At 37.7% G+C, this 23049-nt stretch overlaps 3 protein-coding genes across 3 annotated transcripts; 2 read left to right on the top strand and 1 right to left on the bottom strand.

Moving 5' to 3' along the window:
* Positions 1 to 1320: 1320 nt before the first annotated feature.
* LOC101128133 (beta-defensin 106A-like) lies at positions 1321 to 5714 on the bottom strand. Its single transcript, XM_004046609.5, has 2 exons — positions 5628 to 5714; positions 1321 to 1569 (listed from the first exon to the last, which is right to left on the bottom strand). The coding sequence occupies exons 1-2, from the start codon at positions 5674 to 5676 to the stop codon at positions 1421 to 1423; spliced, it is 198 nt and encodes a 65-aa protein (XP_004046657.3). The 5' UTR covers positions 5677 to 5714; the 3' UTR covers positions 1321 to 1420.
* A 2437-nt stretch (positions 5715 to 8151) lies between these two features.
* On the top strand, positions 8152 to 11024 carry LOC101127763 (beta-defensin 105A-like). Its single transcript, XM_004046608.3, has 3 exons — positions 8152 to 8263; positions 8609 to 8650; positions 9898 to 11024. The coding sequence occupies exons 1-3, from the start codon at positions 8194 to 8196 to the stop codon at positions 10020 to 10022; spliced, it is 237 nt and encodes a 78-aa protein (XP_004046656.1). The 5' UTR covers positions 8152 to 8193; the 3' UTR covers positions 10023 to 11024.
* A 5289-nt stretch (positions 11025 to 16313) lies between these two features.
* LOC101127406 (beta-defensin 107A) lies at positions 16314 to 20325 on the top strand. Its single transcript, XM_004046607.3, has 2 exons — positions 16314 to 16471; positions 20095 to 20325. The coding sequence occupies exons 1-2, from the start codon at positions 16402 to 16404 to the stop codon at positions 20235 to 20237; spliced, it is 213 nt and encodes a 70-aa protein (XP_004046655.1). The 5' UTR covers positions 16314 to 16401; the 3' UTR covers positions 20238 to 20325.
* The last annotated feature ends 2724 nt before the right edge of the window (positions 20326 to 23049 follow it).

The following is a 23049-nucleotide window of genomic DNA, read 5'->3' as shown; positions in this document are numbered from 1 at the left end:
TTTTAGGGGCTGGAAGACCTCAAAAGATTTATTATATCCTGAGGACCCAGTTTGTGCTTTCAAGATAGCACCTTGTTGCTCATCCTTCACATGGCAGAAGAGACAAACGCTGTGTCCTCCCATGGTGGAAGGAGCAAGGCAGTTTCTTTCAACCTCTTTTATAAGGGTGCTAATTCCATTCATGAGGGCAGGGCCCTTGAGGCTTAATCACCTCCTCAAAGGCCTCACCTGTTAATCACCAGAGTGGGGATTAGGCTTCAGCATTAATTTTGGAAGAACACATTCCCACCATAACAGTAATTTTGAGGCTTAGAATCAGAAGGTAAACTGTCAGCCAGTTCCTAGGAAAATCGTAGGCAGTGATTTGGGGAAGAGGGTCTAAATCACTGGAGTTACTGAGAGTCATAGAGGTATTTATGACTCCCTTGCCTGTCAGCAAATTTTATCTCAGACTTACGTGTAGAGAACAAGTCTATAGGAAATATTTAACTAGCCCCAATTAAAGACATGAGGTCATGATCATTAATTTAGACAGGTGTGTGTGTGTGACACATAAAAGTCCTTGATAAATGGACCGCCTATCCATCAATTTGTCGTTCATGTAGCTATTCATGTAAATGTATGCTCATTTATGTGGGCATACGGCATGATGGTAAAAATTTTTAAAAAGTGTGCTTTTGCGATAGTTTGATGAGAATGATGGTTTCCAGTTTCAAGGACAAAAAAACAAACACCGCATGTTCTCACTCATAGGTGGGAATTGAACAATGAGAACACTTGGACACAGGAAGGGGAACATCACACACCGGGGCCTGTTGTGGGGTGGGGTGAGGGGGGAGGGATAGCATTAGGAGATATACCTAATGTAAATGATGAGTTAATGGGTGCAGCACACCAACATGGCACATGTATACATAGGTAACAAACCTGCACATTGTGCACATGTACCCTAGAACTTAAAGTATAGTAAAAAGAAAAAGAAAAAAAAGAATAAAATTTTGTTTTGTATTAAAAAAATGTGTGCTCATTTCTCTACCTATTCATCTTCTTTCCACCTCCCTGTCTCTCTTTTCTTTCTTTTCTTTTGTTTACTTCTTTCATCTCAATAGGTTAGTAAGCACCAACTTACTAGACTGAGTACAAGCTAGAGATTTGTTGATTTCTAGTCTCTTCTAGTCCTCTTTTAAGAAAAATATCAGATGGCTTTGGGACAATTTATCTACTCCGGAATGATAGAAAAATAAACCGGGATGGAGGGAGCATCAAGGTCAGGCAGTGTTGTTCTCCTTTCTAAATGAAACACTTGACAAACTGAGCGAAGACAGTCATTTATTTTTATTAAAGTGTCTGCCTACAGCAGAGGCAAGAGTAAAAAGAAGCTAGGTTATGTATGCTTCTCTGGAAACCTAAATCTTCTGCATTAATCTATAATGCTCCCACATGGCTGGATGGTCCGACAGCATTTCAGAGACTTCTGGCAGAGAGCAATAAGTTCTTCATTTTTCCCGCAATTGTTCTTGCATGTCCCTTTAAGTTTGTTGCATTTCTCATCAAAAAATGCATTCTTGGCTACATGAGGGAAGGAGCGATTTGGATTAATTCCCTTTTCAGACATGTATGTTTACCAGATACAGTTGTATGACTACTTGGTGAAGATTTTTTCACAAGCTGTCATAGTGCCATATCCTACCGGTAGTTGAGATGGTAGGGGACCTGATTTTTATCTGATATTTCAGTCTCGTAGTCACACACGGTGAAATACCAGAAATAATACATTTGTCTTCCAGCATTTGAGACCAAGCTGTGTAGGAGCTTTGGGAAACGTAAGCTATGGTTCTTTAATCGAAATCTGTTGGGGATAATTATCAACTTGTTCCCATAAACACTCCCAGAGGCTGCTAATTTTCCTAGTGCACTCTCAGAGGCTGATACTTGGTGAGAGTAGAGCAAGAGCTGAGACTGAGGAGATAGCTCCAGACCAGAGCAAAGGAAGGGATAAAGATATAAAAAGAAAATGAGTTTACTGTGGTAGATAGAAACTCGCTTGGAAGGCTCAGCCTGATTTCTCCTCCATATTCCCCAAAGCAACGACTGCGGAAAACTTGTGCTTTAGAGAAGGAGGGTGCAGCATGTTGGGAATGTTTTTCTAAGATTTTCTCAGTTCATTTTGCGTAGAATTCCAGTTCCCACCTTAGGGCTTTATCAGTAGCAGTCCCAAGAGCAGCCTGCTTCAAGTTAAGGACAGACAGCACGCCTTATCAGGATCAACATTTTAGAGCTGCCCAATTTGTTTATACATAATGAAGGCATCAGATGTACAGAGATTGCATTTAATGTCTATACTATAATGTATATACATTTAATGTCAACATATAAAGGTGCCTAATTCAAATCTACGTAAAACTTACAGCCAAGTGGATTAGTGCCAGCATATGCACTAATCATTATCCAGGATCAGCACGTCAGTTCATAAGTGAAAATACTCCACTATTTCAAAGCTCGAGGAACTCTGACTCTCACTGGCAGGGGTCTATGTTCTCTCTGCGCTACTGTAAGGCAGATACTAATATAATACTATACTATAGACTATAGTGTGGTATTGAGATAAAATCTTTTTGGTTTAGTATAGTATCATAGTATAGCTTAGTATATACTATAAAAATACTAGTATTATAGTATATACCAGTATAATAGTGTATACTATAGTATTATACTAGTATATATACTATACTATATACTAGTGTGTTATAGTAGTATATATACTATATACTAGTGTGTTATAGTAGTATATATACTATATACTAGTGTATTATACTAGTATACTATACTATATACTAGTGTATTATACCAGTATACTATACTATATACTAGAGTATTATACTAGTATACTATACTATATACTAGTGTATTATACTAGTATGTACACTATACTATGTACCAGTATATAATACTACTAGTAATAATACAATATATATACTATATTATCATACTAGTATATATACTATACTATATAGTAGTGTATTATACTAGTATATATACTATACTACATACTAGTGTATTATACTAGTATGTACACTATACTATATACTAGTGTATATACTAGTATATGCACTATACTATATACTAGTGTATATACTAGTACATGCACTATACTATATACTAGTGTATTATACTAGTACATACACTACACTATATACTAGTGTATATACTAGTACATACACTATACTATATACTAGTGTATTATACTAGTACATACACTATACTATATACTAGTGTATTATACTAGTACATACACTATACTATATACTAGTGTATTATACTAGTACATACACTATACTATATACTAGTGTATTATACTAGTACATACACTATACTATATACTAGTGTATTATACTAGTACATACACTATACTATATACTAGTGTATTATACTAGTATATACACTATACTATATACTAGTGTATTATACTAGTATATACACTGTACTATATACTAGTGTATTATACTAGTATATACACTGTACTATATACTAGTGTATATACTAGTATATACAGTATACTATATACTAGTGTATATACTAGTATATACACTATGCTATATACTAGTGTATTATACTAGTATGTATACTATGCTATATACTAGAGTATTATACTAGTATGTATACTATGCTATATACTAGAGTATTATACTAGTATGTATACTATGCTATATACTAGAGTATTATACTAGTATGTATACTATGCTATATACTAGAGTATTATACTAGTATGTATACTATGTGACATACTAGAGTATTATACTAGTATATATACTATGCGACATACTAGAGTATTATACTAGTATATATACTATGCTACATACTAGTATATAATACTACTAGTAATAATATACTAGTATAAGATAGTATCTGGCCAGGTGCAGTGTTTCACACCTATAATCCCAGCACTTTGGGAGGCTGAGGAGGGTGGATCACGAGGTCAGGAGTTCGAGACCAGGTTGACCAACATGGTGAAACCCCGTCTCTACTAAAAATACAAAAAATTAGCCAGGCAAGGTGGCACATGCCTGTAATCCCAGCTACTCAGGAGGCTGAGGCAGGAGAATCGCATTAACCCAGGAGGCAGAGGTTGCAGTGAGCTGAGATTGTGAAACTGCACTGCAGCCCAGGGAACAGAGTGAGCCTCTATCTCAAAAAAAAAAAAATAAATATATATATATATATAATATATACTAGTACAATACTATATAGTATATAATACTAATACAATGCCATACTGTAACATCAGTAAATAGTTATAGTATATACTATGCTATACTATAATACTATAGTAAACCAAGAAGATTTTCTCTAATACTATTATAGTATTATACTCTAGTATATCTAATAGATAATTGTTAGATTATCTAATATTTATATAATAAGCATTATGTAATTTTAGATAAATATCTATAATTATATAATAATTATAGTAACTAATTATACTTTTATAATTATAGTATTATCTAACAGATAATTTTATAGTATATAACATCTTTTTTTGACTTATTATATAATGAGTGATCTGAAAAAGGTACCTCTGGCCAGTTTTGAATGTGCATATCAAAACCAGTGGCCTGAATATGGCATAGGTCACTGTGGGTCCTAGATCCTCGTGTTTTGACACAGAATCTACTCTCACAGGCTTGTCACAAAACAGACCAGAGCTATGAGCAGCTGATGTGAAAAGCTGAGCATTATACCTTGGATCGTATATCACTGGCATCTGGCACAAATTGGGACTTACTGTGGGCTCTGAGAATCCCTTTCTTCAGCTCTCTGGAGGCTCACATGAGCCTGGTCTTAAGCCTTAATTTTGAAGAGGATACAATTGGAGCCACTGGAGATTCCCAGAAGCAGGAGAAAATGAAGAGAGTTTTGATATGGGAAGGGTGTCTTTAATGCCTCTTACTGTGGCAAGACAGTTGGGCTCCTACCCTGGCTTTGTTTTGGTTATCTATAAGACTCTGAGAAGCACTTAGCCCATCTGAGGCACAATTTCTGCATCTGTAATAAAATTTGTAAAATGGACCTTCAAACCCAAAAAGATTTTCTCTAACTGCCATTAAATTAGGGGTAAGACAGAGTTTTCCTTAAAGGCGCTGGCACTGGAAAACTAGATGCATTTTATGTGAAGCTCTCATCACAGTACTTGGCTTGATGATATGTGATCAAGAAATGGCAGTCCAAGTTATGCTGCTTTACCTGTTGCCATGACTGGCATGAGTGCATAGGTGTCTCTAAGCTCAGATCCTTACCTGTCCCTTCTCCTTACCTGTCTCAATCTCTACCATAACTACATTTTAAAAGGTTCATAGACTGCTATCCTTGTTTTTAATTTTTTCTCAATTTTTGTTTTTGTTAGTGAGCATGAGACGGGATGCCAAAAGGCATCTTTCCCGGCCTTCTTTTATTCTTTCAAACCTGTGACAGCCCCTCCTAGATAACAATGTAAAATGCAAAGGAATTACAGAAGAGGCGTTGGGGGATATCACCTCTTGTAGTAGATGGGTTGATCACGCCTAGGCATTCACTGAAGGGGACCCTGTCTCTGGGACACCACCTCCGATCACCTTCCCTGCCCATTTTACCTGGGGTCAGAAAGAAGAGCACGGCAAAGAGAAAGAGGAAAGTCCTCATGACTGGGTGGGTCTCGAGAGATCAGCACCGTGTCCATGAGGAAAGAGCAGCAAACACCCACATTTATACATTTCTCCAGACCAAGTAACATCTTGATCAGTGAGGCTTAGCAGAAACGAGAGGATTTCCATGCTCTGCTGCGCAGAGCCCACCCAACCTCAGTGGGTGTCACTCAGTCTACAGCTCATCATTTTTCTGATTCTGGAAAGTTTTGAAGAAGGAAAGTGGGGATGAAGGGAGGACAGAGTAGGGCAGACACAGAGAAAATAAAAAAATCTGGAGTCCAGTAGTTTGGTTTCTAATCCTGGCTGTCTTCCTGAACAGCTTTGGTTTACTCATATGTAAAATGGGAGTAATTATACAATATCTCAATGCTTCAGTTAAGAGCTGATGAACCGTAGTGAGGTGGAATCTGAATTCCAGATTCAGTCTTTTTGAGCTTTGTAAACTTGGCAGAGGGCTTGACCTAAGCATATATTTGTTTAAAAATGTGAATCTTGCTGTATGCTGCACGCTTTTCATGCTTGGTTCTGCCATGCTGCCCACCTGTACCATGGCATTGTTGGCACAGCAAAGGGCTAGTAACCATCATGCCTTGCCCTAGACACTCAGGGCTTAGACACTCAACTCCAGTCCTCTGCATATTCACACCCAGGTCACTGTGGGATGGATGGTTACTGGAAGGGGATCGTAAGGGGGGAGGCCAGGTGGGGCCCAGGGTGCCAACAATGAGGGATGAGTGGCTAAGAATACTCCCAGGAAGGTGAAAAGGGAAGGTAGTCTGGAGTGCACATAAGCCATGCTTCCAAAGTCCCAGAGCATGCTCCACTGTCCCATCAGACTTATTTGCAATGCATATATTCAAAGATAAAGTTATTAACACTTTCAACACAGTGACTGCAGAGCAATAAACCCCAAGTTGAGGCAGGGAGCTGTGACTTCACTGGGCATTTGCCCAGGAGGCTGGTCCTGATGCAGGCTATACAAAATGCCTAAAAGCTGAAAGCCTGGAGACTCGGCGCTATCCCCTATGTATACAGGCATTAGCTTGCATTCTGAATCTGAATAGTTTGCAAGTCACAGCAGCAACATAACAATGAGTGCCTTCCTGCATAGGTCAGAAAAGGTTCATGGTGAATTAATGGACTTGAAAAAGGTTTACAGAAAACTTGAGCTCAAGGCTGAATAGAGAGAAATGTGCATGTAGTACTAGTGATAGTAGCCAGGAGCTCTGCTATGCACTTTATATACCTTATCTCAGTCAAGCCTCTCAAATGCTCTGTGACTAAGTACCGTAATTATATCTTCATTTTAAGGGTTAGGGAACTGAGGTTCATCAAATTAAGCAACCTATCCAAGATCATATACTTTGTAAGTCAGATACTTTGTAGTGTATATTTTAAAATTATTCTACTTTACATTACAGAAATGAAGAAGAGAACGTTGAGTAAATATAGACAACAGGGTAGGAATAAGCAGGACTTATTTGAGGGGAAGATGGTATAAATCTTGCTTTTCATTCCATGTTTGTGTGTGTGTGTGTGTGTGTGTGTGTGTGTGTGTTGTTTTGTTTTGAGACACGGTCTCGCTCTGTTGCCCAGGCTGGAGTGCAGTGGCATGCTCATGGCTCACTGCAGCCTTAAACTGCTGGCTCAGGCACTCCTCCCACATCAGCCTCCCAAGTAGCTGTGACTACAGGTACATACCACCATGCCTAGTGGATTTTTAAAAAAATTTTTTTGTGGAGACAAGGTCTCACTGTGTTGTTCAGGCTGGTCTCAGAACACCTGGGCTCAAGAAATCCACCTGCCTTAGGCTCCCAAAAGCTATGATAATAGACATAAGCCACCCATCTGGGCCAATACTCATGTCCTTAATGAATTTAAAATATGCAGTAATTACGGCTTTGGTGCGTGAAGTGATATCTTACAGGAAAGGGGACTCAGAGCTAACTTGACAAAATGATGGCTACCACTCCTTTTCTCCCTGTGATACTTGTAGACAATAAAAATGAAAGCTAGAAAAGTGAGAGTCCACATTTATTGAGTTCTTACATGGTACCAGGCCTCCTTCCAAGCATTCCACATGTTCAAAACACTTTTGCATTATAATCATACTAGATTCTTACAACACCTTGAGAGGCAGGCAGAATTTGCGAATGGGTTCTTATTTTCTCCCGGAAAACAGAAGCCGGAAGAGATGAAAGGGGTCACTATCTTCTGGCCCCTGCATTAGTATGGTGGAAACTCACATGGCCCCTGCTCTTTCAACCTCTAGCCTGGTGTTCTTTCCACTACACCAGTTAGACTCCCCAAAATAAAAGGCTTTCTGGATGCCAAGGGTTATTGTCCATGATATCATCCCTTTATCCTGGGAAATGGAGCATACAATTGTGTTTTATTGATTCACTTCACTGATCAAGAGCATCTCCCCATTACTTTTAAATAAAAATGAGCCTCTCATTTGGGACTTCTCAAGGAAATCCCAATCTCTATTCTGAAGAGTCTTCCCTAAAAGATGGCCCTGATCAGGAAGACATTTTATTTTCTATTTGCTGTGTTCTTCATTTTGGTTCAACTGCCATCAGGTAAGTAAAAATGGATGGGATTTTGATTGGGCAGATTATAAAGCCTGTTGATTCTTCCATGTTTGACCTTAATGGTCAAGCTCTCATGGCGCCTGTCATGGGAATTTCTTAGAACTATAGTGAAATTTTCTAAGAGCAAAGAGCATATAGTGTATTTTTTTTTTTTTGTAATTTGTTTTTGCTGGTTACCTGGAATGCTGGCCTTGAGAAATAGAATAAAGATTGCAACTCTGTGATCTACTGTCTCCTGATATGCTATGTCACATGTGGAGTTGGGAATGTTTTATACAGTGTTAATTCCTGTGATAATTTTAATTTTCAAAATGTATTTTGTTTTGAATTTAGGGTGCCAGGCAGGACTTGATTTTTCCCAACCATTTCCATCAGGTAAGTTAAATCTCTTGTATATAATTATCCTTTCTCTTAGGAACTCTGCCGCTGTTAGCTCTCTCTGATGTCTGGAGGCAAAGAGGGGACAGAGATAGTGGCAGAAATAGAATTGTCTGAAAAATCAATTCACTAACTTATCTTCTTCTCTTTCTCTTGTTCCAAGGATAATATTTGGATATTTTTGATTCCACAGAAAAATATCTTTGCGACTGGACTGTAATTTGGCCATAGAGATTTGGACTCAGTGGCTTTTCCCATTAGCTGTTGGTGCTCACTAAACCAAGTTCTTAGATTTATTCTTGTACCAGCCAATTAGCACTGCTCTGTGAACATGCCTGCCCATCTCTTGCAAGCTCTGCTGCTAAGTCTGGTAATAATATATGTCACAAATGCATGAGGTTAGTTGAAGGAAGCTCAAATTAAAGAGTGAGGTTGCCTCAATGAAAACTCAGCACCATTGCAGAAAAGCTATTCACAACGAATAGCCCCCAGATCTTTTCTTTTTCTTTGAAGTCATCTTACACAGAAAGAAAGCACATTGTAAACAAAACTAAAAGAAATATCGTAGACAAAGTTGAAAAGGTTTTAGACAGAATTTCAAAGTGAGAAATATTAAGGTTGCTACTAGTCCTTGAGTGTTTGCTCTGTACCAGGCATCCTGCTAAAAACTTTACATGGACTTTGTCATGTAATCCTCAAAACAGTCCTATGTGGTAAGTATTATTATAATGAAAATATTTACATATAATATTCCATTTGATCCCTAAACTGATTTAAAAATGTAGTCAGGTGCTTCTAGAAAGACCACTGGACAAATGAGAATATGGACCTTAACCTGCCGGTTACTAGGCCCAAACTAGAGTTGATCTTCAACGATCTTTAAAAAACCACAATATACCCCTCCCATTTTTTGTCTAGCAAACTTCACAGTCATATCAGGTACGTATTTTTATAGTTCTGTAATATGTATGTCTCTTTGTCTGTCTGTGGTTTACTTTTGATCCCTGCAAGATTATAAACACTTGGAGAGTAGGAATTGTGATGATCTGTTGCTTAAAAATTAACTCTCCCCAACTCCCTACTGCAAAGAGCAGAAACTATTTTTGAAAAATCTGGGCTGATTCTTGAACACATTCTTTGTAATCATACATACGAACTGTCCCTTTTTTTTGGTGGTCTTTGGCATGTGCCCCATTTCTAGACATTTCCTGGAAAGCTCCCTCAGCAGCTCTTTCTTGGCACAGGTGAGTTTGCTGTCTGTGAGTCGTGCAAGCTTGGTCGGGGAAAATGCAGGAAGGAGTGCTTGGAGAATGAGAAGCCCGATGGAAATTGCAGGCTGAACTTTCTGTGCTGCAGACAGAGGATCTGACAAATGAGACCAGCACACTTCTGGCCTTAGAAGCAGACCTGGATATTCAAAGAAGTTCAAGAGAAGTTATGTGGCTTATCCAAATCACACAGTGAGTGAGTCTCAGAATCATTCTCATTTCTTTCTCCCTTTGTTTTGTTTTATTGCTTATTTTTTAAAGATGACTTTTTTTTTTTTTTTTTTTTTTGAGATGGAGTCTCACTCTGTCGCCCAGGCTGGAGTGCAGTGGCTCGATCTTGGCTCACTACAACCTCCACCTCCCGGGTTCAAGCAATTCTCCTGCTTCAGCCTCCCAAGTAGCTGGGACTACAGGTGCACACCGCCATGCCTGGCTAATTTTTGTATTTTGACTAGAGATGAGGTTTCACCATGTTGGCAAGGCTGGTCTCGATCTCCTGACCTCAGGTGATCTGCTCGCCTCGGCCTCCAAAAGTGCTGGGATTATAGGCATGAGCCACCATGCTGGGCGAGATGACCTTTAAAAAACATCAAGACATGAGTGTGTACCTAGTATCTGCTCAATCAGATACCACTACTATGTATATGTAGAGTACCTTACAATTTATGAAGTATTTTCCATACTTCTCTCATATGACTCATGATTACCTTATGAGGTAGGTTTTATTACTCCTATTTACATTTGAAAATATTGAGGCTCAAGAGGCTGTTAATTCTTCAGAGCCATAGCTAGGATCCAGCAACTGGTGTGCACATTGCTGTCATGTTTTATGTATCCATCTGTATGTACTAACTATGTTAATGGAATAATAATTCTATCAAATATAATACATTATTTTTATATTCACATTATATCTTGGTTTGTCTAAATATTGTCATTCATTGATTCTATACTTATGGTGTATTTACTTGTGAAAGAAAATGATTAGAGATTAACTTAAAATATTCAACACAGAATGTGCATAAATGGTTGACTGTCTAACTTTGCCTTGTGAAATAAAATCCAGCTTCACAAAATAAAGGCCAAAATTACCAGCCCTATGACCAGTGACTTGAACTTGGTTACTTAGTTTTAACGTATGAGATTAAACAATGTTTTGTTTAACATTTGGGCCTATTATTTGTCTCTTTGTGCTCAAATCTGTTCCTTGTTTTTTTCTGCTTTGCTGAGTAAAATGGGAACTATTAATTGCAAACTACATTTTCTAGGCTTCCTCACTTCTGGCTAGTTTTGTTCAATGTGTCTCCTAGGAGAATGGGAGATTGAAGAAGGAAGAACGATGTGAATTTCTCCCCGACTCCCTTTCTTTTCCAGCAGTGGCTTTTCCTGCTCAGCAAAGCCGCTGCTTTTCTGTCTTCTGCATTCACCTGGCAGTCCCACCGCAAGTTTAGCTTCTGCCAGCCAGTGCTGCTCCCAGGCTCACACAAATCCTTCCATTTTTCCTCAAACCTTAGGGCAGTGGGAGATTTCTGCTGTGACTATCAGTAGGGTTACCTTATTGCTCCTGCTTCGCATTGTCATCTTTTCTAACACTTTATCTGTACATATTAAATTCTTTCTATGGAACTATCCATTGGGGGAACCCTTTTAATGCTTGATTGGTTCAATTTTTAGATTCACTCTATTTACATATGATCCACTGTTTTCCAAAAGAGATTTGAAACACAGCCCTCAAGAAGCCTAGAGTGTTTCCTTCATTTATACAGGAATTACCCCAGGGAAGTGGGAAGTGGGGTATTTGGTCTTAAGAGTCCAGTTCACAGTAATTATCTGCTGGCAGATGGTCTTCCTGCCCAGGTCTCCACAGTGCAAATGCAGCTGCTAGCTTACAGAACACCATGAAACTGGAATACTACTTACTCATTCCAAATACTGCATTGCTTTATCTTAAAAAAATGCTCTGGAACCTAGTTGAAGTTTCTTTTAATGAAAGATTCACATGAGTGTCTCAGAGTCATACAAAGTGGTAGACCAGTAGCTGTGCCCTGATATTACCTCACTAATGACCTCATGTAGCATCCAGATGGCAGCTGCAGAGGACACCTCCCACAGGTGCTCACCTAGTCACAAATTGTTCCCTTTCATGGCAGGCCAAGTCTCACTAACGCAAGACTCCATAACAACTGCTTTAGTACCCACTGAGGGGTTAAGTTAAATATTAAAAGCTTAAAAAGCCAGTGCCCTGATATAAAGGCTGGAATGTAACAAAAGCCCACTAAGAGTTTTGCTTAGGCCTTTCCTGGGCCTTAAAGCATGACAAACTAATGAAGGAGTTCTTAACAGGACCCGTTTAGGATTAAACAAGTTTATAGGAGGTCTGAAGGAACTCCCCAAATATCAGTGATTTAGCAGGAGACAAGATAAGGGTAATAACCCCAGCACCTGGACCCATTTAGATTAAGTACATTTACTGAGGCTCCAGAGGAAGGTCTTCAGGACTCAGACCTTAGTTATAGATTAAAAGAAGTTAATAACTTATGTCTTTAGATGAATGCACACTTACACATAAACATATAGCTTGGAAGGTATATAAGCTCTGGAAAACTTTGTAATTTTAAGTTGGTCTGGTGATAATTTCCAGGACTTCTCCCTATAACTGGTTGCAGAAATAAAAACTCTCTTCCTCCCGAGTTTATTTGCATCTTGTTATTGGGCTGTGAGAAATAGCAGCCCAACTCTCAGTTTGGTCCAGGAACACTTTTTCTTTACACTTTAGATTCATGGAAACAAAGAGACTGAAAGTAAAAGGATGGAAAGAGATTTGCCATAAAAACAATAACCAAAAGAGAGCTGTAGTGGCTATACCAATAGTGCACAAAACAAACTTTAAGACCAAATTGGTACTAACGATGAAGAAGGGCATTTTATAATGTTAGCAAGTTAATCTATCAAGATAATATAACAAGTATAAACACCTGCCCCTAACAACAGAGTGCCTAAATACATGAAGGGAAAATTGACAGAATTGAAGGGAGAAATAGAGAAGTCAACAGTAATAGCAGGAGACTTTAATATACCACTTTTAATAATAGACAAAACAACTAGAAAAAAGATTAGCAAGGAAATACAAGATTGGAATAGCGCTGTAAAACAATGACCTCAAAGCCATCTGTGGAACACTGCACCAATTACAGCAAAATACGCATTCTTCTTCTGTTCACATGAAATATTCTTTAGAATAGACTGTATGTTAAATTTAAATACAAGCTCCTCAATACATTTAAAAGGATAGGAATCGTACAAAGTATCTTCTCTGAACAAAATGGGGTAATAGAAAGAAATTTGGGAAAGTCACAACCATGTGGAAATTAAACAACACAAGTGTCAATAAATGATGGGTCAAAGCAGAAAACATAAGGGAACGTAGAAAATATTTTAAAGAGAACCCCCAAAACACTTTAAAATATACAACACAACAGCAACTTACCAAAACTGTGAGAAGCAGCTAAAACAATGCTTAAAGGAAAACGTATGGTTGTAAATGCCTATATTTACAAAGAACATAGATTTAAAATCAGTAAATTATCTTCCATCTCAAGAAAATTAAGGAAGAGCCAGCTAAACCCAAAGCAAGCAGAAGGAAGAAAATAATAAATATTAGCATGGAAATAAATGAAATAGAGACTAAGAAAACAATAGAATAAATCAACACAACAAAAATTTATTTTTTGAAATGATCAACAAAATTGGCAATCCTCTAACTAGACTAAGAAAAAAAGAGAATACTCATATAACTAAAATCATGAGTGAAAGAGAAGTTTTACAAAAGATCTTACAAAAGTATTTTTTAATATTATAAAGGAATACTATAAACAATTGTATGTCAACAATTTTGATAACCTAGATGAATAAATGCCTAGAAATGCATACATATGAAACCTAATTCAAGAAGAAATAGAAAGTCTAAAATGGACCTATAACAAATAAAGTGCATGAATTGATAATAATAACACTAACAAAAATCCCACATAGTAAAACCCAGGGCCAAATGGCTCCACTGGAACATTGTAAAGATGTTACTCCATTTTATTTTGCCTCGATTTTTTTTTCAGACAGGGTCTCGCTCTGAAGCTCAGGCTGCAGTGCAGTGGTATGATCTTGGCTCACCCCATCCTCTGCCTCCGGGGCTCAAGTGATCCTTCCACCTCAGCCTCCTGAGTGGCTGGGACCACAGGTGCCTGCACCAAGTCCAGTTAATTTTCATATGTTTTGTAGAGATAGGGGTCTCATTATGTTGCCCAGGCTAGTCTCGAACTAAACTCCTGGCTCAAGTGATCTGCCCACCTTGGCCTCCCAAAGTGCTGGGATTACAGGCATGAACCACCACACCTGTCCTGGCTTGCATATTTTTTGATGAGAAGTTTGCTGCAGTTATTCTGTCACCTTTCTACAGGCAGGAGGCATGTATGCCTTCCCCATTGACAAAGGTAGAGGATGTTCTTTGTTTTTGTTTTTTAATGTGCTCCCTTCTCCTAGTTCTCCTAGCTTTAATATTTTGTTTTGCATTTTTTTAGATTGTTCATTCACCAGTGCCGTACAAACAACTGTTGTTCTTCCCCCAGTTTCTTAATTAAGAAATTAAGACTTTCTTTTCCATAAAAGAGAAAGATTCTTGCAAGCTTTCGTTCTTTCTCACAGTGGCTACTGTTCCCCTCACCCAACTTACATCATGAAATACTCTAATCTTTTTTGTAAGCACCTGCTGAGTCTATGGAGAAGACATTAGAAGTTGGTGTGAATTTCTCTTTTGTCTGTGACCCCAGACATTTATATTGTTTCTCTAGTTTATGCTTGCTCTTAGCAATTCTCTACAGACTTTACCTGAAATCTTTTAAATCATATTCTGGGGGTAATCTGCTTCAGGTAAGCAAGCACTCATGGTCTTCATTTTTTGGAGGTTCCTGTCTTTTCTTATATTTCTAGGTAGGTGGCTGACTTGTGACCTTAGCTTTCCGATGAGTTCAAGAAACTGAATATTTGCAGTTTGCCATGTGTTTTGCTGTGTATTTGTTTCATATGGGATGATTTTCTTTACATATTTCTACATCTTAAGCAGAAGCCATTCTTCATTTAATAACACACTAACTTTCTTTAAGAGATACAGAAATACTTATATTTTCTGCTAATTCTTGTGTCAATTTTGGTAAGTTAAATTTTTGAGAGACTTTCTATTTTATGTAAGTTGTGAAATGTTTTGGCATATACCTGTTGACAACATTTTTATATTAGTTTAATGTTTCTTGGATCTGTAGTGATAACTTCTTTTTCATTTATTCTTCATACTTGGGCTTACATTGTTCCCTTTTCTAAGGTTCTTAGAGCATAATTTTAAGTCATAGATTTAAACATTTCTTCTTTTCTACAATAAGTATTTGGATATAAATTTCTTTTGAAGTTTTGTTGTGTTCCACAAAATTCGATATATAGAAATGCTTTCCAATTATTCTCATTATTTAGTCTTTGATACAAACACAATCTAGAATGATGTTGCTTTATTTCCACATATTTGAAAATATCCTAAATAGCTTATTTTATAGATTGCCAATGTAATCCCCTTGTGGTGAGAAATATACTCTGAAGAATTTAAATGTGTTTAAACACATCAATATTTGTTTTATGGCCTAGCATATGGTTCATTTTTATGAATGTATCATATGTACTTGAAAAAATGTGTATTTTGCAGTTGTCTTATGATGTGTTCTATAAATATCAATGCAGTCAGTGGAATGGTGGTATTGTTCAGATCATGCATGACTTTGCTAATTTTTCCCTGTGTTCTATCAGTTGCTGAGAGAGTGGTGTAAAAATTTTATACTATGAATATAGAAGTGTCTATTTCTCCCTTTAATTAAATCAAATAATATAAAAACATGTTAATAGTTTTTATGTATTTTCAATGGATCAACCCTTTTCTCCTTAAGCAACAGCACTCCATGCAATACAGCGAGACCCCGTCAAAAAAAAAAAAAAAAAAAAAAAAAAAACCTGCACACATACTCCTGAACTTAAAATGAAAGGTTTTTGTGTGTTTGTTTTAATTATTATTTTAAGAATAGGTTTTATGTAAAATCATGTACTAGGAAAAGGGTGGTGGCTATATATCTTATAGACATGGTAATACTTGAGATAAGACTTGAAGGAAAAATGAGAGAAGTCTAAGCAGAGACACAGAATAGAATATGCCAGGCAAAAAGGCAGGGTTCTCTGCGTTTATCTCCCACAAATGTGGTTTAGTTAAAATCTGATCCATCAGCCCACAGATTAATCAATGGAGCATGGAAAATAGTATGTTCCCAATGAATATTACAAACCGAGGATGACTTCCAGTCCCTTCAGGGCAGTAGAACATATTTTAATCAATGCCCCTTGATAAAAGAGCTTGATTCCAGCTACTGCACTTCCTTCATCAGCTCTCCACTGATGCCTGGAGCCATGAAAATATTTTTCTTTATTTTTGCTGCTCTCTTTCTTCTTGCTCAAATTTTCCAAGGTAAGAGGGAAATTCTTTTAGAAGTAGAGATGACAGTCTGCTCAGGATCTGTCTTTTGAGATGAAAGCTCAACTTTTACAAAGTTGAAGGTTCCAAGGCAAACCAGTCACTGAAAATCTTTTCCTGAGCTCCGACACAAAACAATGGGACCACATTGACCGGGACCATCTCCACCCATAATAGTTTCTAGTCAACTTCCCTAACAGCTCTGCCAAGGAATTCAGACTTCTTTGTACTTTTAGACCTCTTTCCTCCTTTTGTAATCTGCAACGCAGGTTCAGCATATTATTTATTTTTTTTTATTTTTTTATTTTTTTGAGACGGAGTCTCGCTCTGTCGCCCAGGCTGGAGTGCAGTGGTGCGATCTCGGCTCACTGCAAGCTCCACCTCGCGGGTTCACGCCATTCTCCTGCCTCAGCCTCCCGAGTAGCTGGGACTACACGCACCCGCCACCACGCCTGGCTAATTTTTTTGTATTTTTAGTAGAGACGGGGTTTCACCGTGTTAGCCAGGATGGTCTTGATGTCCTGACTTCGTGATCCGCCCTCCTCGGCCTCCCAGAGCCCTGGGATTACAGGCATGAGCCACGGCGCCTGGCCAGCATATTCTAAAGTGATTTCTTTAAAATGAAAAAAAAAAGATTATCCAAGGAAATGCCAAACATATTTGTTAAGTTAGGGAAGTACAGCCTTTGTAGTCTAAATTAAACTATAGTTATGTTACTAGATTCTTAGACAGCTAATTTTGTTTCATGTCTGAGTCGTCGGTCCAAATCTCTTATCCATACATTATTTTAGACTTTTTGGCTTTCACACACTGGTTGAAAATTATGCCATTACAACCACTAAATAAACATCTTGCTTACTATTCTCTTAAGTCTTTGCGTCTTTGAGATTCTCTTTGCTTGATACAACCATGACTCTGTTCCTAAGAAATGTTTACGTCCATATCTCCTCAACTATCCTTCGTTCCTTCTGTTGTGAAGTTTTTCCTATTAGAGGTTCTCCATGCATCATGAAGCCCCCTGTCTGTTCCTTCATGGCTCCTGAATTTCTACATTCCTTTATTACACATTCTGTCCTCAGTAGTCCTAGAAAACCAACAGATATTGAATGTGTGCTAACCACTTGTAAGAAATTGTTCTGTCCACTATGATAAAGGTAGGTAAAACCAAGAGGTAAAAATATAAAGCATGGACATTGACCTTAATTTGCTTGAAGTTATTAGTCTATTCCTTCTGTGTTGTTCGAAAATAGGTTGCTTGTAGTGGTAAATAAGCTTTCAATATATTTAACATGTATAAGTAAGTATATCAATGAGACAGGAAAATTCACAGATAACTTTAATATGAAACAGTTTTCGCAAGTGCCATAAAAGATGCAAAGTATAAAGAGAAGTCATAGATGTGGAAACTTGGTTCTGACTAGGAAATGCAGAAAGGCTTCCTGGGAAGTAGTATTTGTTTTGCACATATGGAAATAGACAAGACTAGAACTAAAGAACAGAGCCAAGGAACAATGTCCCCATGAAAGTTTCAGTGACTCCATGAAAGTCTCAGTTGTAAAATCAGTTCCCGATTTTCTGCCCTCAGCATCTTTTTGTAGATGTGAGACAATGCTCCAGAATGGATAAACTCATTTAAAATTGTCTTCTCCATCGACTTTAATCAGTACTCCAATTTATTCAGATCAGTCTATAGATGTGGATGCCTAATAGCTCCCTGTCCACAAAACTCATCTCAGATGTATTTGAATTACAATAATAAGCATAGTTTGGGCACAAATTAGAACCACCACCATCACCATAATCACATAGAATCTCAGAGTTAGAAGTGAATTTAATGATCAATATAAAAGGTAATAAACATAGGGTATTAGGCCAAACTATATGAGTTTGGATCTCAGTGCTAATATTTATAAGCTGTATGCACCCTGTGTTTTACTTTCCATTCTATAAATGATAATAATAATAGCATTGTTTTGAAGATGAATAAACTTGTTATATTAATTAGAAACTAACTTGTTATAATAAAGAATCTTAATGATAGAATGACTGAAGAAAGACAAAACCTTATTTCTCTTTCATGTAAAAGTCCAAAAATAGCTAAGTTGACTAGGTGAGGGTAGAGGGTTCTTTTTCACCAAGTTATGTGATGATTTGGGCTGAAGGTCAACCCTGCCATCCTAAACAGTTGACCATTTTATTTAGTTCCAAGGATATTCTAACAGGCAGGGTTAGAAAGTATAGAACCTGATTAAGATTACATAGAAGCAGCTCACATCATTCCACTCCTTTTTCATTTTTCCAAATTTGTTCATGTGGACATATAGAAATAGGAAGCTAGGAGCTGATGTGATTAGCTAAGTATTCATGTGTCCAGCTAAATCCAGAGGTTCTATGACGAAAAGTCTGAAGGTAAAAATGACTGCTTTGGGACAGTTTAACAATCTCTCTGTATAACTGCTTGGGCAGTGGCAGGCACATACTCAATGATATGTTACAGTTTACCATTGTTTGTCATTTGTTCTTCTACTTATTTTTTTGTTCTCTGCCCTGATTCAGTAATGAACACCCTATACATGTATATATATATATATATATATGTGTGTGTGTGTGTGTGTGTGTATGTGAGTGTGTGTATGTGTGTGCGTGTATGTGTCTCAACTGATTGTCCAGATGCCTGATAAATTTAAGTGATCTGTAGTTCACAGTATCCCAAGTTCAACTTTGGACTATTCAAAAATTTCTCCTTAATTTGAGCAGAAATCTAAGTCCCTGCAATTTCTTTCCATTAGTCTTTGCCTTAACTTGACACTAACAAAATATATTCCACATGATAATGTTTCAGATATATGGCAGCTAATATGTACTGTTTCTCCCCCAAAGTTGTTATTTCCAGGAATAAACATTACTCCTTTTGAGAAGAACTGCTACTTCTTCCACTATTTTTTCCTAAGAATGTATCTTACCAATTAAAAAAGATTCCTGTTTTGACATATTTTTTCCTCTTCAACCTAATCTCTGTTATGAATGAATACACATTGCCTATGTCTCTCTAAATTTGCTTGCCAGAGCTAAATACACGATTCCATTGGTGTTCTTTGCACAGTAAATTGAGAAGGACTAGCATCATGTTGTTTATCTTTCTACCTAAAACTGTGAGACTCCAAAATCATATGCCAGGGCATATGATCTACTATTGGCCTGCCTATAATGTAACAGAACAATCTTTAACTTTTGCTATAAATCAGAGACTATTTGGAGACAGGGGAAAAAAAATCGGTTGGTAAGGATTGTTCATTGGAATTAGAAAGTATTTTGTCATCTTCCTTGGAAGAAACATTATGTTTCTGTACAAGCTAGATATGATTTTGACATATGAAAATCTTTTCTGTTTTTTTCCAATTGGCTATTTAATAAGGACATTGATTATATTGTACCAGGTGTCTGAGCTCAGACATGACTGTTCAGATAACATCTGATTTTTCTAATTTCTAGGTTTATAGTCTGTGTCTCTAGGAGTTATGGTAATGAGGAAGTCTGAATTTGGCCTGGGCGATGTAATTTTATCTTACAGTTACTAATTACTAGATAACTGGAGACAAATTGCTTTCTTTACTTAGCCAGGACAGCAATTCATAGAGCACTAATTTGTAAGAGAATGGAAGGTCACTGTGAAGCTGAATGTCTTACCTTTGAAGCAAAGATTGGGGGCTGTAGAGCTGAATTAGCACCATTTTGCTGCAAAAACAGAAAGAAACATTAAAAACTAAGCACCAGCTGCAAGAAACAAAGAGGTGAAGATTCTCTGCCTGCGATATCAGTGGGATAAATCTCTCTGGACCATCTCTCTTTGATCTGCAAAGTTTGGATTATCTGAAGCCATCTCTGTCCAGTTCCCAGTGCTACAAGGAGATACCCTTCCTAGACTGTGAACTTCTTCCAGGCAGACACTATATCTTGTTGACCTTTGCACTCTCAGTTCCTGACACAGGGCCTATTAATGATTTCTTTTACTTTATATAAAAGTGAGCCATTGAATACACAGATAAAACAGATGGAATGGAATGGCTGGACTGGCACTCAGGTGAATTGAGTTCTAAAGTTATAGCTCTGGCTTTAAACAGATGTAGGACATTGGGCCCTCTGTGCCAAGATTCTGGTATCTATAATGTGAGCAGATTGAACCTCTCAGTAAACGGAATACCTGCTAGATGCTCACTGTGGCTGCTTCAGCAGTATCACTGTCATGTACTCCTTTCTCTCTTTTATAGGTAGGAACTGTTTAGATTCTTGTTCATTTACCTGTTCGATCTAAAACATCAAGTTTTAGAATGAAATGCACCCATATCAAAATTCAAGTTGGCTGTAGCTTGAGCAACATCTTCATTCTGGCCATTTGCAGTGAGAATTGATCAAATCATGGGTTTCTGAAGCAGTAAGTTCCCCAAAGGTCATCGAATTCAATGCCCTTATTACAAATGAGGAGAGTGAGACTGAAGAAGATTATACAGTTACTGACTTAGTCACATTTATATTCCAACTTCGGGCTTTCTGGACTTGTCTGCTTAGCATGTCCACAAAATAGGATGCTGGAAGATAATAGAACAACAAAAGGCAGTCCTAAAGATGGAACGTTTCTTAGCGGGTTCAGGTGAACAGTTAAATGGAGGAAGAAATTGAAACAAACTGAAAAAAAAAAAAAACATACAAAAAAAGACACTTTCTGAAAATCTCTTTTGTAATCCTGCAATCTCTGCCCTTTCAGAGCATAACAATGGCAAACTGAGGCTTGCCTTTTCCCTAATTTGCCAAAATTTGGAGTCCCAGCTTTCTAGCAGAAGAAAGCGTATATCACAGACCATTTCATCATAGAAGACTTATAGTACACCATCCCAGAACAGAAGAAGTAAAATCCCTCTGCGCTGCTCTAGAAAATGTCCTTCTCTATTCTGTTAAGCTGGCTTCCTGTAGAGATGTAAATAAAAGAGAAAAAAAAATCTGGAACAAGACAATGTGTAAAATGTTTTAAAATAAAAAATAAAATGTGTTTTTGAAAGATCTTCTGGTATTGCCACTTGTCTTCATGGTGCTAACTTTCTTATTCTGAAAACTATGCTGGAGGAAAATATGTAAAGTTATCTATTTCAATCAGAGGATTTTTCTGTTCTGCATTTTCCCTAGAAATTCCTTAAACATTGTCTCAGATAAAACTAACTGCCTTTGAGAATCTAAGTGTGTTTAGACTTTCTCGTTTCTTCATTTTTTATTTTTCCTCTTCTTTCTCTGTCAGTCAAATGACTTGAAATATAGCATACATTTCCTATCTCCAGCGTTTTTATACCCTATTTCCTTCTCAACCTATAGAAATCTCTTAAAGCCAGGCATGGAGGCTCATGTCTGCAATTTCAGCACTGTGGGAGGCCAAGACAGGAGGATCCTTTGGGCCCAGGAGTTCGAGACCAGCCTGGGCAACATAGGGAGACCCCATCTCTACAAAAAATTAAAAATTTAGGCTGGGCACAGTGGCTCATGCCTGTAATCCCAGCACTTTGAGGGGTCGAGGAGGGCAAATCACAAGGTCAGGAGTTTGAGATCAGCTTGACCAACCTGTTGAAACCCCGTCTCTACTAAAAATACAAAAATTAGCTGGGCATGGTGGCATGCATCTGTAATCCCAGCTACTTGGGAGTCTGAGACAGGGGAATCGCTTGAACCCGGGAGGCAGAGGTTGCAGTGAGCCAAGATCATGCCATTGCACTCCAGCCTGGGTGACAAGAGCAAGTCTACGTCTCAAAAAAAAAAAAAAAAAAAAAAGCCAGGTATAGTGGCTCACACCCATAGTCCCAATTGCTTGGGGGTTGAGCCCTGGAGGTTGAGGCTGCAGTGAGCCTGATCATGCCATTGCACTCCAGCCTGAGTGACAGAGGGAGACTCTGTCTCAAAAAAAAAAAAAAAAAAAGAGATCCTGTTTCAAAAGAAGAAGAAGAAGAAGAAGAAAAACAAGAAGAAGAAGAAGAAGATTATTTTAGCTCTCATCATACTACTGGAATTTCTCTTTATAAAGGTACCAGGTACCTCCTTAGTCAGTTAATAGTAGTTTTTCTCTTAATAAATTACCAGGGCCAACTCCAGTGATCTATGGCCAGTATTCATCTTTCAGGCCCTTTCTGAAACATTTTACAAGGTGACCTATCTCCTGCACCTTAATTTCTCTCTCTTCTGGCCGTGAGAATGTCTGCTGGACATTTCTCTTTGTCTTCTCCACACATTCTCAGTCTTCTTTGCTGACTCTTCCTCATATTCTCTTGGCTAGGATTGCTTTCACCTATGTTTCATTCTCTTCTTATTATACGTGTTATCTCCAAACAATCTCCTCCATTCTCATGGTTCCCACTCTTTATGGACTAATGCCATGGTGTTACTTCTTTACTTTTATGATTTCTTTACTCTGCTCTGTGGTGCTGTGCTGGGACTCTGAAAACAGCATTTGTCATACTGCTTGGCCAGTTAGCTTCTTGTTAGCACCTTTAATGAAAGGTATTAGCAGGAGAGTGGAAAACAAGACAAAGAGTGAA

The sequence above is a fragment of the Gorilla gorilla genome, chromosome 7 (assembly GCF_029281585.2).
Source record: "Gorilla gorilla gorilla isolate KB3781 chromosome 7, NHGRI_mGorGor1-v2.1_pri, whole genome shotgun sequence".
Lineage (NCBI taxonomy): Eukaryota > Metazoa > Chordata > Mammalia > Primates > Hominidae > Gorilla > Gorilla gorilla.
The sequence above is the reverse complement of the archived record's forward strand: the minus strand, read 5'-3'. Positions and strand labels throughout refer to the sequence as shown.